We start from the raw sequence: 18,290 nt of genomic DNA on the forward strand, positions 1-18,290 counted from the left end.
CAAGATGCTCTGCACTTTAAAGATCCATGCAGAAAAATATCACCAGACTTTCCTTTAAGCCAGGGACTCTTCCTTACACATCCTGATGCAAGTTTCTGTTCCTTCATCCAAGCTCTATATGAAGAATACCTGAAGGATGCTGGCACCATCATTCCTTGTGAGCATCATTCCTCAAGAGCAGTATTGGTGCCCCTTAAAAAAGAAATCACAAGCTGAATCTCATTTTGTACTTTACAGTATCACTCAGTAAAAACCCTACATCTTGGTGCTTATTGAAGGAATCCATTATGAATTCTAGGCACCGCAATAGTATCGATTCATAGTGTACCGTCATGGATCCACTTGGCCTTCCATTTCTTCATCTTTCAAATGATGAGGTTTGAGTACGTGAACTCCAAGCTTACATGATGGACTCTATTGTTTATCTTTTGTGAGAGAAATATTTTTGACTATTGGTTCTCCTACAAGTAGCACACAATTGTTTTCTGAAAATGAGATAGAAAGTGTGAACATCATATCCCATTTTGGAGCATTTAGTTTTTTTCCACCAGCCTCCCATTTCAGGCTACAATAGCCTCCCATGTCAGCCTGTGCTCACCGTTCAGATATGTTCTAGCTCTGCTTCTCCATTTGCAGCTGTGGTATCTGTGAGATGAGCAATGATCATGGGGGGAAAGAAAATGTCCTGGCTAGGGGATAGGTTGAAAGAGACAATTATGGGAATTATTACTCTTCTTATTTGGGGTAATTATGGAGTGTTCTTCCCTGAAGTACTCCATGGAAAGGTTGAACCAGTTGGGATTATTTATCCTAGGGAATGAGAAGATCAGAGAGCTGGGGGATAACTCAATAATAGTTTTGAGTATTTGGAAGATGATAATGAACTGTTCTGTCTTCTCACTGAAGACAGGAGATTAAGAAATTGGCAGGAGGTATCTCAGATGTGAGGAAGAATGCCTTGCTACTATGTGTGATTAAACCCTGATGGTGCTTTGATGCTCACGTGGAGCCTGATGTCTTGTTCTCTGATTTCCAATGGGGACACAAGGGATGACTTATAGCATCCAATGAATAGACCCACAGCCCTGCACTCCCAGGCCCCCAGCTTTCTGGTAAACCAGGAGGGGTAACACAGACATCAAGGGTGATCTTGAAGAGAACAAGAAACACAGCCAGTGTCATTGAAGAAAGTGTGAGGCTCCAGAGGCAAGAGCTGAGCTTGGGGAAGCAGCCCAGAATTTGGTAGAGGAGTTTGTCCTCATTCTCCCAACAGCTGGCCTGGGGATGGTGAGGATTTTCTCGGCCAGCCTCACCCCTTCCGGGCATCAGCTAACAGGACCTTTCCCTTCCCATCCCCCAACCCCCTCATGGCTGCAGCAGGAGAATCTGACCTGCGATGTTCCAGGGGTGACTCTGGCTCCCCTGTGTGTCAGTCCAGAAATAGGCCTGGCAGGGTTTTTCTGGTGTTCACTGCGAAAGATCATTACTAGCATCTATCAGAGGCTCCCCTCCCACAGTGTGACTGTATAAATGACTGAATGCAGAAAGTGCGGAGAAGACCAAGGTGTGCAGCTGGCAGATGACCCCAGGCATTTCAGAGCCGTGCCTGACCTTCCCAGGGGTCACCCCCGTCTTGGGTGTCATTTGCCTTCCTGTGGTGCCACACTCCCTTGGGAATCAGTAACCCTGTAGTCAGAAGCACAGGCTTTATTCTTTGTTGTTATTATTAATTTTTATTAGAGTATAGTTGCTTTACAATGTTCTGTTAGTTTCTGCTCTATAGCAAAGTAAAGCAGCTATATGTATACATATATCCTCTCCTTTTTTAACTTCCTTCCCATTTTGGTCACTGCAGAGCATTGAGTAGAGTCCCCTGTGCTGTACAGCAGGCTGTCATGAGTTATGTATTTTATGCATAATATCAATAGTGTATATATACACATCAATCCCGATCTCCCAATTCCTCCCACCCTACCTCCCTTTCCCCCTTGATATCCATATATTTGTTCTCTACCTCTGTGTCTCTACTTGTGCTTTGCCAATAAGATCACATGTATCATTTTTCTAGATTCAACATATACGTGTTAATATACAATACTTGTTTTTCTCTTTCTGATTTACTTCATTCTGTCTCTAGGCCTAGACTTTAGAACAGAGGCCCAATATCAAATGCCTCTGGATAGTAGCCCCCTAAAGTCAAGGAGTGAAGCAGACCATAGTCAGACCATCGGGGTGCTAAGAGCAGAGGCAGGAAGCCATCACTCAATACCGGAGTCATGGCGCAGCAGAATGGTGGGCCCCAGATCCTCACATTATTTATTTTTTTGAACATGAACTATAGATTTTTATATATTCCTCTATTTTTCAGTGTTTCCAACTGAAAATATATCTAAAGCACATTGAGGACCAAGAAAACATGTACTTGTTGTTGGCTGGCAGTGTATAACTTTCCCTTAAGAATCCTATAGAATTCGATGCAAATTCTGGCTACTTCCTAACTGGTGTCCTTGGCAAGTTACTTAACCTATATGAACACTAGTGTCTTGCTCACAATTGTAAAGAGAAAGTGCTTCACAGTGAAGTGATATGTAAGAAATTAATACAGTGCCTTGCCTGCAGCATCCTTCAGTTCAGTTCAGTCACTCAGTCGTGTCCTACTCTTTGCAACCCCATGTACGGTAGCCTACCAGGCTCCTCTGTCCATGGGATTTTCCAGGCAATAGTACTGGAGTGGATTGCCATTTTTCCTTCTCGAGGGGATCTTTCCAACCCAGGGATTGAACCCAGGTCTCCTGCATTGTAGACAGATGTTTTAACCATCTGAGCCACCAGGGAAGTCCCAATGGGACTTGTGCAGCATCCTTAATAACTATTAAATGATGATGATGATGACTATGATTATATAATTAAACCACATGAAATTGCTGGTATATACATGGAAGTGACCTACAAAAATGGGAATTTCATGTGGCTATTAATATTATACAGTATTAGTTATACTATACTAATAATTATATTATTAACATAAAATCCTATGCTATATACATGGTTAATATTTTACCAGTATTATTAATATCAGGCTTACACACCCCCTCCCTAAATACATATTTATAATCCCCCCTTTTTACTCTTTTTCCACAGTACTTTTATGTTGATTGTATTCAATAGCTTCTTTATTATGTTTATGGCTTAGAGTCTGTCTACCCTGTCCCTGCTGGAATATAAGCTTTCTTAAGGGAGGGATTTTTTTTTTAATTAGCTCATTGTCTTTCTTTCCTTGCTCACACCACTCCAGCACCTAGAGGAGTGGCTGACCAGTAGTAGGCTCTCTGTAAATGGACAGAGAGTGAATATACATACACATTGGCCTTCTCAAAATTGAATTCAGTTCACCACGAATGCTTTCCTTCAAGTCCGACAGATCTGAGGGACCCATTGATTAGAACTGTTCTAAACAAAACATAAATGCAAGTTCTTAGGATGATGGATTTTTTTAGGGCTTTGACTCTTGAGCCCAAGGATAAGACTAGTAAAATGTTACCTAAGTACTGTATGCCCCAAATCTGAAAAACTGAATTCAATTATTAAAAAAAATTTAAATTGAAAAACATTGATCAGAGGCATTCAATGAGTATTTTTTTTTTCTGATTGTACTCATGAGCTTCTTACAAGTGCTGTATTTTTTAAAAGGTCGTCAATTATATTTGTCCTTGGACAGAAGGATATTAAGTTTGTAAGATAACTCTCCTTGGTAGTACAGTATGCTTTAACGTGTGTGTGTGTGTGTGTGTGTGTGTGTGTGTATCCATATCTTCAATAGTGAAGCTAATGCAGAAAAGAAATTAGAAGCTGAAAAAGCTCAGTAGTAAAGGGTGGGTCTGACTGGATCCCAGAGGAGGAGAAAATGGTGGTATTGTCTTTAGAAGGAATGTCAGAGTAGCCTGCACACAGAGGAAAGTGCTGATAAGCAGAATGACAAAAGCTGGTTTCATGAGAGATTCCCAGCAGCCAGGGTACACTCCCAGCTGATTGCCCTGCTATTTTCGGTATCCCCATATCATGACTAAATACACGCAGCTTGACTGGAAGCCACAGATATGGTAAGTCCGAGGGGAATGCTGGGAGGTACAGTGTTGTTTGTGAGGACCAAGGCATCGGCCATCCTTGCCTCCACCCACCCCTTGTTTCAATACTTAGGGACATTCTGACCAGTTTGGGCCTCCTTACTAGGAGTCAGGGGAAACCTTTACATTCCCCAAGGCGGGTATTTTTAGACGCAATGCTGTGTCCAGAGTGTTAACTAATTGAGTGATCAGGTTTCATACTTGGCCACAGAGAATGGCAGTGGAAGGGGGAGACAGCTTCCCAGAACAAGTAAGCATCTACGTTTCGGAATGAAATGCATTTTCCTTACAGAAAGTGCCGTTTTGGGTCTGATTAGTTGTGCCTTTTACAAAATGTTTGTTGGCAGGTAAGAAGGAAGCCTGCTTCCCTGCACCGTGGATCGTCTGAGTTCCACGTGTGGGGGCAGTGGGTGTCCTTTCTTTCTGTTTTCCTGGGATCTGGATTCTAGGTACGTTTCGCCTCAGATGTAACTTGGAATGTGCTCATCTCAGGCCGGTCTTAGGAGGTTGCTTATTCACACACAAAAAGACAGTGGGCAGTTTGGGGTACAGGAAGGGCCCAGTGGACCCGAGGATGTAAGAAAGTTTGAATTGTCACACTTTTTTCAAGAGAAATCTGAGAGCTGTAAACTCAGCCTTTTTTGCTGTATTAATTGCTATCGAGTATATGGACTTTTACAGTTGAGAAAAAAACAGCATAGGGTTAACATTTGTTTTTGAAACTCATGTAAATAGTGGATGGAGGATGTAGTCTGGAGGTTGAAAGTGTAATGTTATTTTTGTTTTCATAGAATTGCACATAGATACAAATAAGGCATCTCATTTGATTTTAAAGAACTAGCATGGTAAGTCTTTTCCCCTTAAGGGATAACTATGGGAAAGAGGTGTTTGGTGTGATGTTCGTAAAATTTTGATGTATTTGATTGTGAAGGATTCATAAAGCACTATTTAGATTATGGCAGAGTTCAGGATTTCATGTGATCTCTTGTTTCTCCCTGCCTTTTCAGTTATTGTTGGTTTATCTAACTATGAGGACACTATGAATAGAAGGGAGAAGTATTTGCTATTAATTCAATATATTAAATCCTGGAACGTAAGATGAGCCGTTCATAGGAAATGGTCATAGTGACTAGAAGAAGACACCAGGAAAATACAGACATGTGCCCTGGGTCCATGCTCTGGTAGACAGACACGCTAATGGTTTTGAGAAAAGAACTGTCATTTCATAGTGCTGCAGAAAGCAATTCAGAGAACTCTCTCACGACTTGGAACCTTATTTTAAATGGATTCAGTTTTAATCTTGGTATTCTTAAAGATAGCTTAATCTTTTAGCAAAGAATATTCTTCTATGATCTTTATGGAATATTGCTGTATTCAACAGTAGACATCTATGAGATTTTAATCTGAGTAAGAATTTTCAAACATGTGCCTTAAGAGAAAGGACTTTTTAGATTAAACATTGAGATTCAGAATAAAGATATGAATGTTTTTCATGAATTCCTGGCATCAGTTGTAATTTACTAGTAATATAAGCATATTGGCAGGTGAGTCCCACCTAAAAATCATGTTATGTCACTCTAAAAATAATCACCCATCAAAAATTATGAGCTATATTGAAGGTTGACTTTTAGATATGCATTCTGTTCAATTAGTTGTAGAGCTGAAAATTTTAGATATAATGACATTTGCTGATTACCTAGTGAGACTTGACTTTGAGAAATATTAATTGCTAGGAAGTTTTGAGCCAAGCGCAAATATGACAGATATTAAAGCATATAAAAACTTAGGCCTTTTACAAAGTAATAAATTAATTTAAAAAGGAAAGATCTGAGATCTGAAAAGAAAAAATGAATAAAAGCAGACCATCTTGTTTCTGCCTTGTGTCAGAATATATCAACTGAATGGTGAAAGCATTTGATCTCAGCCCATATGTGCAGCATTTTCTGTTTTGGTGGGCATGCTGTTTGAAAAAGCATGTAGTAAAACGACAGACTGAATTTGAAATTATCCTGCCCTAAGCAGTGACTCTGGAAGGGTACTGACCCGATACAGATCACACAGGAGTCGCGTCACAATAGAGTAGCATGTACTCTTGCTGGACTGGGCTTGGTTGGACAATGAATAAGGATTCTTCATCTCCTGGTTTCAACTCTGGCTTGAAGACTGAACAGTTCGTCTGCATGAGCTGAACTATGGATAAAATCCTTGCAGAGAGGGTATTGTAGATAATTACATTTTCCCAAATGATCATTAAACCTCTTGCTCCTTCTGTTTGGCTTGGGGTTTCTGTAGAGTTCTTTAGAGATTTTTCTACAGGACTGCTTAGTTGTGTTATGGAAGAAACTTCCAGTGATTTTACAGCTTCTTATTGTGAAAGATTTGCAGCACAAACCTTTTAAAAATATAAACATATGTATACCTTTGCCAATGCTAGAAATTCTCATGGGTTGCTAATAATCAAGCCTTTATGAAACTAATTTTACCATTAAGCCTTGATGAAAAATCAAGTCTTAAAGTTGAACTTTTAAATAATGCTCATGCCAAAAAAAAAAAATCTAGACTCTAATAATATTGAGCAAAGCTCAAATTTAATGTAATTTTAATGTACGATTTAGAGGCAGTTAATAATAAGATCTTTCAATAGCTGTGAATTACTTTTAAATCCTATAAAGGTATTTTATGATAATACCAGATAGAAATTCTTGTTATTACTTTCTATCTTCCAACTCAGATGTGTTTGATTTTGTAGATTTGGTTTAATAATCCATTAATAAATACATGTTTATCTGTTAGGAGACTCCCTAATTTTATTGTTAATGATTTTCACTCTAAGAAGTTGGGAGAAAATAGAAAATTTTATATAATCTAGCTTAAAACAGAAATCACAAAACTTATCAGTTTACTGCTGAGACTATCTATGTACAAGATTTTATGAAAAAAATGAAACTCTTTTGCCAACCCTTTAGTTTCTTGTATTGAAGTGAAAACTTTGTTATATAGTTAGTATGATATTTACTTATCAGCTAAATTTATTTTCTTTTGTGTGACAATATGCAGATACTACCTCTTCTCAGTTATAAATCTGTGCAATAACCAAGTTTAATCAATATTAATTTGAACAAAAGAGAATTTAAAATCTGTCATGTCTTTTTTGAATAGTCATTCTCTTTATAATGTTAAGGCCTTTTCAGTTATAAAACAAAATATATTTGCCAACTCTTTTATCTTAATGCAAATATTTATTTGTTATATTTTCTTTTTATTATAGCCCCAGAGTATATTGCAAAAGTTAGTAATCAATCAAAATTAAAGAATACCTTTTAATTAGACTGTTGATTTACATATTATTAGATTATATAACAAATTTCAGGCACATATCTACAGTTAACTAATCATTTTTAAGCATTAAAGTCTATAAAGAATCTAATTTTTTAATTTTAGTAGTCTCTTTTTTATTATATGAAATGAAGATCTGCATGTATGTAGATGTTCAAGATAGACAGTTATTTCCAGAGAATACTGAGAAGTTAATGCTGCTTTTCTTGGGAAAAGTGGCAAGTGGATGTTGTTTCCATTTAAAGAGTAGAAAAAGTCAATAATGTTAAATAATGTTTTGTAAAATCTGGGTATGCTTCAATTTTCTTTAGTCTTGAATTCTTGATTATATTATGTTCTAACTCAGCATCATTCTGATATATTACTGATTTGCATGTTTCTCTAATTCAGTGATTATTCTGTTATATTTTTAAAACACTTATATCAATAAGATAAATTATACTTTGAGTAACACTGTAACTTTTTAAACAGACTGTCTTACTCATCTTTGAGACCCAGAGTTTGGCACATGTTAAGTACTCAATACATAGGTTGTTAGAATTTTTTTAAATAATTCTTCATTTCTTTTTTTTTTTTAATTTTATTTTATTTTTAAACTTTACATAATTGTATTAGTTTTGCCAACGACCCAGAGGGATGGTATGGGGAGGGAGGAGGGAGGAGGGTTCAGGATGGGGAACACATGTATACCTGTGGCAGATTCATTTTGATAAATAATTCATTTCTGAAGAGTGTAGCTTCTCATCAAAAGAATGTTGAATTAAATTGAAAGTAAACGTGGTATTATTTACAGGGCTGAAAAGGAGCCAGAAATTTTTCATAAATAAGACTTAAAATAATGTTTGGCCTTCTAGCCACCATTTAGTCTTATAATAAACGGCAATTATTTTTCAATATTTGATTATTTTAAACAGGAAAATGTACTAGCTAGCTTTCTGTCTTAGTGAACAAAATGAGACTTATTTCCAGTCCAGAAGTTTCCCAGGATTGGCCTCGAGAGCCGCGTTTATACAAGGACAAGGTTCTATAAAGAATTTTCACACTGTCGTTCTGATACGGTGGGACCGCCTGCGGTAGAGTGTCTTGTTTCTCATGTATCATTTCTGGCTCAGTCATGACTCTTGCTTCTGTTCTCCTGTTCAGAGGAAGTAGTCCTCTGTACCATGAAGTAAGTCTTTGACAACTTGCCTGCAGACCAGCCATTCTCAAAGTGTGGTCTAGGACTCCCTGGGTGTCCCTGTACCCTTCCAGAAGAGTGCCTATGACATCCCTCCTTCTCTAACTACATTATCTGTTTGAGGTCAGATTTCCAAAACAGCACATGGCCAAAGACTGAATGCCAAAGCGGATGTAAGAATCGAGTCTTCTACTGTCAGACATTAAAGAGAATTGCAAAACTATAAACCAGTACTGGTCTTCTCACCTTTTACAGTTTTTTGTTTTTTGGAAAATTTATTTCTTTTTCATAAGGTATATATTTTATGTTACCATGTAATAAGTGTGTTACTGTTATTTTAAATCAATAAGTGTGTGTTTAATACTCAGTTTTATCTCCTAATATGGTCAGTAGTGAAAGCTATAACCCTCTGAACCAAAAGCTCTTTGGGGCCCCTCAGTAATGTTTGAGAGTGGAAAGGAACCCTGAGACAAGTTTGAGAAGCACTGTTGTAGGCAGAATGCGCTGTGGATGTTCTGTGGCCTGGTTTGCATGCTTAGTTGCTGAAAGCATTGGTCGAATCAGGTCAGTTTATGAGTTCAGATCCTGTGTGAACAGTTACGTTCATTTGACTCTTCTGGTCATAGCTGTAGCCAACCAAGCAAAAAACTTAACTTTAAAAAATTTTGAAATGGTGATAATGAATAGCATTAATTAAGGGCTGTCTGTGTGCCAGGCCATTTCTAACTGCTTTGCATGTGTTATCTCCCTTCTTCCCTCATAGCTCAGTCAGTAAAGAATCTGCCTGCAATGCAGGAGACCTGGGTAAGATTACTGGATTGGGAAGATCCCCTGGAGAAGGAAATGGCAACCCACTCCAATATTCTTGTCTGGAGAATCCCATGGAAAGAGGAGCCTGGTGGGCTACAGTCTGTGGGGTTGCAAGAGTCAGACATAACTTAGCAACTAAACTACTACTATTACTACTAAGATTATCAACAAGCCCTACAAGTTCAATTTTACTGCTGTTCTCATTTTATAGACGAGGAAACGGAGCTACAGGATGTTTTAGTATCTTTTCCAGTGTCACGCAGTTTGTAAGCTGTAGAGTCAAATGCTGAACTGAGGCATTTTGACTCCAGAGTCTGAATTCTGCAATCATCAAAATATATTGACTAGCTGATTGTTGTTCAGTTGCTCAGACTGTCAAACTCTTTGCAACCCCATGGACTACAGCACGCCACACTTCCCTGTCCTCCACTATCTCCCAGAGTTTGCTCAAGCTCATGTCCATTGAGTTAGTGATGCTATCCACCCATCTCATCCTCTGTCATCCACTTCTTCTCTTGCCCTCAGTCTTTCTCAGCACCAGGATCTTTTCCAGTGAGCTGGCTCTTTGCATCAGGTGGCCAAAGTATTGGAGCTTCAGCTTCTGCATCAATCCTTCCAATAAATATTCAGGATTAACTTCCTTTAGGATTGACTGATTTGATCTTCTTACTGTCCATGGGACTCTCAAGAGTATTCTCCAGCATCATAGTTCAAAAGCACTTGCTGATAGGATGGGGTTAGATCTTCTAAATTAGGTTAGATCTTTCCCCAAACCCTTAAAAAACATATATGATGTGCTAACCCTGACTTAGTACCTTTATCTTCTGCATGAAGAGAAGCTCCTTAAACATGAGCCATCCTTCCCAGGATCCGTGTAGTATGTCTTTGCTGATAGATTATAGTGTAACAGGATATTTCGCAGTCTCCTACCGTGTTGTGATTGCTTATGACTACATGTTTCATTGGGTAACTTAACTTTAGAATAAAGTCTATTCTTAAATGTTTTACTTTATGTAGTGGAAAAAAAAATCCTTCTTTATCTTTACCATGAGTTTTCGTTGTACTTTGAAAAAGATCTTTGGCACATCCAGGCACTACCTGCTTTCTCTCTTTGTCCCCGCCCTCACTCCCCCCTCCCCCTGCCCCCGCCGACTTTTAAAATAATGTTTTAAATTTATTTATTTTTGGCTCTGCTGGGTCTTTGCTGCTCTGCAGGCTTTTCTCTAGTTGTGGTGAGCTGGGGTTACTCTCATTGTGGTGGCTTTTCTTGTTGCAGAGCATAATCTGTAGGACACATGGGCTGAATAGTTGTAGCTCCCGGGCTCTAGAGCACAGGTTCAATAGATGTGGTGCAGGGACTTATTTTCTCCAGGGTGTGTGGGATCTTCCCAGATGAGAGATTGAACCCACATCTTCATTGGCCGGCGGATTCTTTACAACTGAGCAACCCTCTTTTCCCTTTTATTGCACTCAGTGTGAAGATTTAATTATTGGGTTAGCACGTTCCTTCAGGTTTTTTTTTAACATCTTAAAGAAACACCCAAAGTTTTTGGTCAACCCAATATAATTGTTGTTCTGGAAAAATGTTGTCACTTGAAGAATTTAAGAATTTAAGAATCCCAAATCTATCTATCTATATTTGACTTCACTAGTGATTTGCGCTTATTTTTAAATACATTTTATTCATTCCCATAAGAACTTATTTAGTTATATTTTCACCAAGTGCTCCTAAGATTCCTTTGTTGATCAGAGAACTCAAGTAGAAATGAAAAGTTAAAATGGAAAAGAGCAGTAGCATTTTGGTATATTGGTTTTGAAAAGAATCAGTATAAAATACCCTCCCTGCAAGGATCCCCAAAAAAGGCAGATAGTTTCATATACCAGCAAGGCTTCAGCTATACCAGCTGGCACACAGCATTTTAGGATGATAAATTCAAGAACCCTTCCTCTCACTAGCTGACATCTCCCTCTGGTATAGTCGGCCTCACCCTTCAATTCCTCTGGGTTTTTAACCCCAAGCCTGTAATTATCTGACCAGGAAACGAAGTCCAGCATATTGTGGTTACCTTGTTGATCCAGACCATATATAGTACATTTATGTACCAGAAAAAAATAGTTATGTTTGCAAAATCAAGTCTATCCACACTAAAAAACCAACTATTTATTTCCTGATCTCATAAAACGAAAAGAAAAACGTTGGGAAAATGTTCATTTCCACAGTAAATACTTTCTCTTTTCTCCTTATACCTAGACCAATTTTAGCTTATCACTGTTTTCAGTTGCTATATTTAAAATGTGAATAGTTCCCTGAATTAAATATTTTAGGACGCATGCCAATACCTCCTACATAATAAGGATCCTTAAGCATGAAATCCTGACATCCTCGTTCTGATTCATAACATACCAAATTAATGGAAAAATCCCAAACATTTGACGTATTTTATATCATCCACCTCACGTGATGCCAAAAGTAACTGCTCTGTATTTCTCTTTTTTTTATTTTTATTTTTTTTATTTTTTTGCTCTGTATTTCTTAAGTGATAAGTAGTGGTATCTTAGTATTACGAGGTGGGGTTTCTAAGGGGTCTCTGCAAACTGTTGTTATCAATGTTGCTCAGCCAGAATATGCAACAACCTGTTATTTGTTTTGTAAACAAAGGTGCTTACAGAGTCCCAAATGTTGACTGCATAATATTTCGACCATTGGGCCTCAGCAGCTTCATTTGATGTCTAAAGACACAAAGTGGTCTGTTGTTTTTAGTCCTCCTCATCTGTAAGACGTGGGGTCACACTGTTGAGATGTGTTATTGTGCCCGACAGCATCCTGTGGGATGGCTGTGTAAGGAGAGAGAGTTGGGAGGCTGGACCAGTTGACCTTGGAGATTCCATTCATCTTAGGAGTCTGACAGGAAAGTCTTCAACCAATTCTTTTTATTAGTGCATACCATAAAATTGGGGATGAATTCCTTCTTTTTCTTGGACTATGAAGTGGTGGGAAGAACATTGAATCCAGGAATCTCAAATGTCTTTTCAGCAATTTTCTAACTAGTTAAGCAAATCATGTCCGTCTTTGCTTCAGTTTCCTCTTTATACAGTAGAAATGATGAGGTGATCTCTACCTACCTCACAAAACAAGGTGTGTGCAAAAAATACCAGTGCCAGAAATGTACCTTACTTTTGTTAACACAAAGCAAAGCTGTTTATTAAGGCTAAGATTTAATCATCTGTATAATAAATCTTTGCTTAACAGTGTAGTAGTTCAGGGCTGTGTGTCTTGAGATTTAGCACATATTGCTGAGGTCGGTCAAGGGCACATACATGAGTGACACTCGTGCTGTAGCACGATTGTAAATGAAGGCAGCATGAGATACATGTCAACTGATCTTTCCCAGGGTAGGGAAGCCTGCTCCTTTAAGACAGCCTCTTCCCAAAGTGAGCAATGAAGTATGGATTATGCATCAGGTATTTTATAGGCAGCCATCACTCATGGGAGAGCAAAAACAGATTTCTGAAAAGACAAGTTCACGTGGGAAATAATTGAGACAGATGAACTAGATGAAGCATAGCAAGAAGAGAGACAGGGATGACTAACAATGAGAAATTTTAAGACCCCAAATGGCTATATTTTTTTTTTTGTTCAGTACTCGCCTTCCACCTAACGAATGGAAAAAGGCATTCAGTCATACATTTTGGAAAGCCTGCCATCTACAAAATGGACACATTGCAAATTAACAGAAACTGTTCTTGCCTGGAGAATCCCAGGGACAGGGGAGCCTGGTGGGCTGCCGTCTATGGGATCACACAGAACTGGACACGACTGAAGTGACTTAGCAGCAGCAGCAGCAGCTCTTTTATGCAATCTTCCATTGCATTCTTATTGTATGTCCATGGGGAAAATAATTCCCTGAAATAAAGATGATTAAAATTCCCAAAAGACTAAATCTTCCTTGCTGTAATATTCCGTCTTTGTGGATGAAGATAGGAAAAACAAAACAAAAACAGAAAATTCTCCAGGGCTGTTCCATATTCTGAATTGTTGGGCACCAAGAGCGCTGAGAATAGAATTTGTTTTTTCCCCAAAGAATGTGTTACCATTTCTCTAGTGTTTCTTTGTCCCAAGGGATAACCTGAAACATGCCCAAACACAGCAGAGATATCAAACAAGCCTGGTAATGAATGTACCTGCAAAACAGTCTTTGCAGGAATGACTTCTCCATCTGTGGCTATTTTCCTGCTTACTTATTTGGATCTTTATCATTTCAGAATAACCAAAGATAAATATTTTATGAATCTTAAAATAATGTATCCTTCTTGTATACTTTCACTCTGATGTAAATCAAGACTAGCTCGCTCTATCTGAAATGCCCTTGGATGGAATGAGGAGTTCGTTTGGTTTGCATTTAAAGCTTCAAACCCATTTTGGGTAAAGAGCTACACCTTGTTCCACATCTTGTATAAGGTACTCTGGCTACAATAGAACTTTCATGAACACTTTCCCATTTTTTGCTCATTGGGGAAATAAACTGTTTATTTACCATGAGCTGTAAGGGTATATATACCTTACTCTTGGATATATGCCGAGAGCTGTATTCCCATCATACAGTGTCAGGGAGTTTTTAGGGGAGGAGGGGATTCCCTGTCATTTAGTCAAATCATTCTGTTCTATCAATTCCTAACATTATTTCTGGTTTCTACTTAACACATAGTAGAGTTAGGATATAATCTGTGTCTACAGTATACTAAGAGAACTTGCAACCTCTATTGTGTAAGGAAAAAATTTTTAATGAGAATTTTAAGTCAAAGTGACTTGAAATTCTGCCCCTGGCTAGTACAAATAAAGGCAAACGATTACTATGTTGACCTCATATTATTAAGACATTCAAAACTCTCCCTCCCTGATACAAATGGTTTTATGTCCCTTGGGAGGCAGGTGAAACTGGCCCTTTAAGTCCTACTTTGTATTCCAGAAAATTTCAGACAAACGCAAACAAATCTTGTTCAGCAGCTAAACAGAATTAACCTTACATTGAGAAAGACTGGAAATGCCCACTTGCCCATCACCAGTAACTAATGTGTTTTTTTGTTTGTTTGTTTGTTTCCTCTATGAGAAACATCTTCTCTATATTTATTTTTATTTCTAATCAGTCTCCAGGAGAATTTTTAGGACTCTGAACGATGAGTGAGAAAATAATATCTCACCCAGATAAAGGGGCCTGGATTCTGGATCTTCTTTTCGATATAAGTTACATCATAATAGACTTGAAGAGAGTGGTTTTATTGGCATGGCGATGTAAATCTCAAAAAAAAAAAAAAACCAGAGCAAAACCACTGCCTTTACAAAAACAAAAGCCTGCGAGCCCTGTATTTCTCTTTTTAAACCGATTCTCATTCCCCTCTAAGTCAAGATAAGGCTAGGAATGTTGTTTTGCCTTTCAGTTTCCGAGCGGCTACTATGAGCAGAAGCCCTGGCAGGTTTGAAGTGTACAACAGCAGGGGCCTCCCTGGCAGAAGTCCCAGGGAAAAGATGCTAAGCATGCCTAACATGTGTTAGGGGACAGTGACCTCATTTTCAGGGATGAACTGAGGTTACTTCCAAGCAAAATCCTCACAAACAAAGGCAGCCTTGTAGTGATCGGAAGGAATCTGTGGAGGCAGCCTCTTGTCCTTGGGGTGGTTTTGTTGGTGGTGATTCCAAGTGTAGACAGCCTTTAGGAGCATTTTCCATACTGGTTAAGCCCCCAGCCCCTTGTATTCCTCCTCCTCCCTCTTTATGGGTGAAAAATGCTGGTTTATTTCCAATAACCAGGGAGCAAATAAAAGAGAATGGAGTCTTAATAACCACAGGTCTTCCCTAAATAAAAGGTTTCAAGTTTTTTCAAACATTTGCCATGCAAAAGACACACACACAGATTTTCCCTTTATTTAAGATCTCTATACCCTGCTATAAACACACACCTAAAAGGGATCTGTTAGGTGACATAAATACTTCATGCCCTGTTCAAAGAGGGAAAAAAAAGAAAAACTGTCTCCCACAGGTCTGAGGTTTTTACTGACAGGAGGCAGATTGTTGCATGAATGTCACAGTTGATTTAAGTTGTGCAATCAGTCGCATTCTTCTGAAGTGGTCAAAAATTAGATCACTGTGTAAAATGTCTATAAAATATCAGCACATAATATCTTACTCTAAAAGTTGATGGAAACTTTGAATACAGGTACTATCTGAATTGGGGCTTCCCTGGTGGCTCAGAGGTTAAAGCGTCTGCCTGGAATGCGGGAGACCCGGGTTCGATCCCTGGGTCAGGAAGATCCCCTGGAGAAGGAAATGGCACCCCACTCCAGTACTCTTGCCTGGAGAATCCCATGGAGGGAGGAGCCTGGTAGGCTGCAGTCCATGGGGTCGCAAAGAGTTGGACACGACTGAGCAACTTCACTTTCTCTATCTGAATGGTCATGATCCAGGGTGCAAGCAGTGATTCTGCTCTAGTCTAGTGAGAAAAAAAAGATTATCCTTTTTCACTGGCTCCCATCTCATGTGATTGGAAGCACCATGGCACCATGTCTGATCTCAAAGCTTTAAGCTTAGAAGAGTGTGACTGTCAAGTCACTTGACTTGTTTCCCTTGAAAATTGTTTTACTCCAGATGAACACACTGGGTTTGGACTTCGAGAAGTTATACAAAGCAACTCCATGTATATTTCAAAACTGTAATCGGCAGTGAAGTCACTACTTGAGGAGCAGTGCCATTGAGGATTTGGGGATCTTGATAAGCAGGCCCCCATACTGTCTAAGTCTCCTTCCTGATTGAGAATAATTTATAAACCTGTATGACTTTATCCATCAAAAATTGCTGCTCATGCTACCAAGAAAAGCTTCGTATCTTTCATTTCATCCTGTGAAAGTTTGCTTTAAAAGGTGGGGGGCAGGCCAAGAAGAGTGAGAGAAAGAGGAGAGGCAAATATGAAAGCTAAAATTTACAAATTTAGCATTGAGAATTCAATCTTCTCTTGCATGAAATTAAAAGTCCGTCAACAGACCTTCAAAAACACACTTCTCAGCACTCCTTTCTTTTCCATTCTACTTGCTATTTCCCCTTCAAATCTCCATTTATCCATAGTGAAAAGTCACTCAGTCGTGTCCAACTCTTTGTGACCCCATGGACTATACAGTCCAGGGAATTCTCCAGGCCAGAATACTGGAGTGGTAGCCCTTCCCTTCTCCAGGAGACCTTCCCAACCCAGGAATTGAGCCCAGGTCTCCTGCATTGCAGGCGGATTCTTTACCAGCTGAGCCACAAGGGAAGCCCCATTTATCAATAGAAACATGTTTATATAACAACCTAATTCAGCGGTGCTCACCTAATACATACCTAATTCATGAGTGGGCACCTCTGTTTTTCTATTAGAATCACTTGAGTTGTGTTTATCAAAAGTCCCATCTCAGACCAGTTGAATCTCTGGGTGGGACCTGAGTGGTTTGATTGTTTCCCCTGGAGATCCTTGAAGCATGGTGATTGACAACCGTTCACCTACAGATCTTTTTGTCTCCATTTTCTCCCACACTTTAATCCATCGTCATTTAAGTTGTGCTAAAATATAGATTTAATGATTCCTTTTCATTCTTCAAAACCCTTCATTGTCTCCTGGTATCTTTAGGGTGAAGTTAAATCAGATTTATCTCCCATTCCAAACCTTCTGTGACACTGTCCTTGAATGTTCTCCCCAAGGGACTTTTCTTTTCAGTAGAGACTGTCTATCAACCATTCTTCCAACCTTTCGTTTCTGAATCTCTGGCCACTTCCTTCTTGTCCCCACTGACCAAGTCCTCTGTTGAACTCTTACCTCCTTCTCTTAGCTCTTTTCCCAGCTCTATCCAGGATGCAGAAATGGCTTTTCTCAATGAGCTTCTATGGACTTTATCATCTGCCACAGGTTCTTGCACTGTGAATTCTCATTCTGTGTGCTGCCTGCAGGTCACTAAAAGCCATAACTGCATCTCAAGGTAGAGGCCAAGTAGTCATTACTCCTTGACTGCTGGATATTGGTACCTTTATTGACTATGACTTCTTAAATCCTGGTAAGTGGAATAAACAATGTAACATCCACTCTGAAGATGTGTTTTAATAGTTAGAAAACATTGATGACTTCAAGACCCAGACTTGTAGATTTCATTTCCAACAGCACTTTACAGTGAGGTAAAGAATGTGGATTTAAGAAACAGACTGATTTACTTTCTGGACTTGTCTGCATAGATACACTGGTACTGCCATTCACATTTAAATTAGTGCGTCCAATATGAGGAGTTTGGAAATTTGGTGATCTTCCTGGGCCGTATTTTCTGACGTGTGACCAGAAACCAGGCAGTGTGGTCTGTTGAATCTGGTCACCTAGATAAAAGATTATTACTTATGGAGATTTTTATTGGAAAAAGCTTTATTAGAGGTATCTTAGAATCTTCTCAAGAAGTAGAAGGAATGGTCAATAGAAAGCCTTTTATTTTTTATATTAAAAATCTATTTTGAAGAGGCAAATATCATTTTAAAATATTTTTAATTAAAATGTAGTTGATTTACAATGTTGTGTTACTTTCAGGTATATAGCAAAGTGAATCAGTTATACATTGATCCATTTTTTTTTAGATTCTTTTCCCGTATAGGTTGTTACAGAATATTGAGTAGAATTTCCTGTGTGGAATACAGCATGTCCTTATTAGTTATCTGTTTTATATATAGTAGGATGTAAATATTGACCCCAACCTCCCAATTTCTCTCTCCTCCCAATTTCACCTTTAGTAACCATAAAGTAAATTTAGTTAACTGTAAGTTTGTTTAGAATGTCTTTTTATAT

General features: G+C 38.6%; 1 protein-coding gene across 50 annotated transcripts in view; it reads left to right on the plus strand.

The window, feature by feature from the left end:
* The window catches only part of ANK3 (ankyrin 3), a 759,198-nt gene that overhangs the window by 478,023 nt on the left and 262,885 nt on the right, over positions 1-18,290 (plus strand). For 2 of the 50 annotated variants that reach the window (XM_086382410.1, XM_086382391.1), the window contains exon 1: positions 4,117-4,374. The exons of 46 other annotated variants lie outside the window; for them this stretch is intronic. In XM_086382410.1, coding sequence (XP_086238536.1) covers positions 4,339-4,374 — 36 coding nt within the window. In that variant the 5' untranslated portion in view covers positions 4,117-4,338. Of the gene's footprint in view, positions 1-4,116; positions 4,375-6,070; positions 6,341-18,290 lie in introns of those variants that run through there. 2 more of the 50 variants (XM_086382378.1, XM_086382406.1) reach the window with 2 other exon arrangements.

The sequence above is a fragment of the Bos grunniens genome, chromosome 28 (genome assembly GCF_055505025.1).
Source record: "Bos grunniens cultivar Pamir isolate PY7600 chromosome 28, Bosgru_T2T1.0, whole genome shotgun sequence".
Lineage (NCBI taxonomy): Eukaryota > Metazoa > Chordata > Mammalia > Artiodactyla > Bovidae > Bos > Bos grunniens.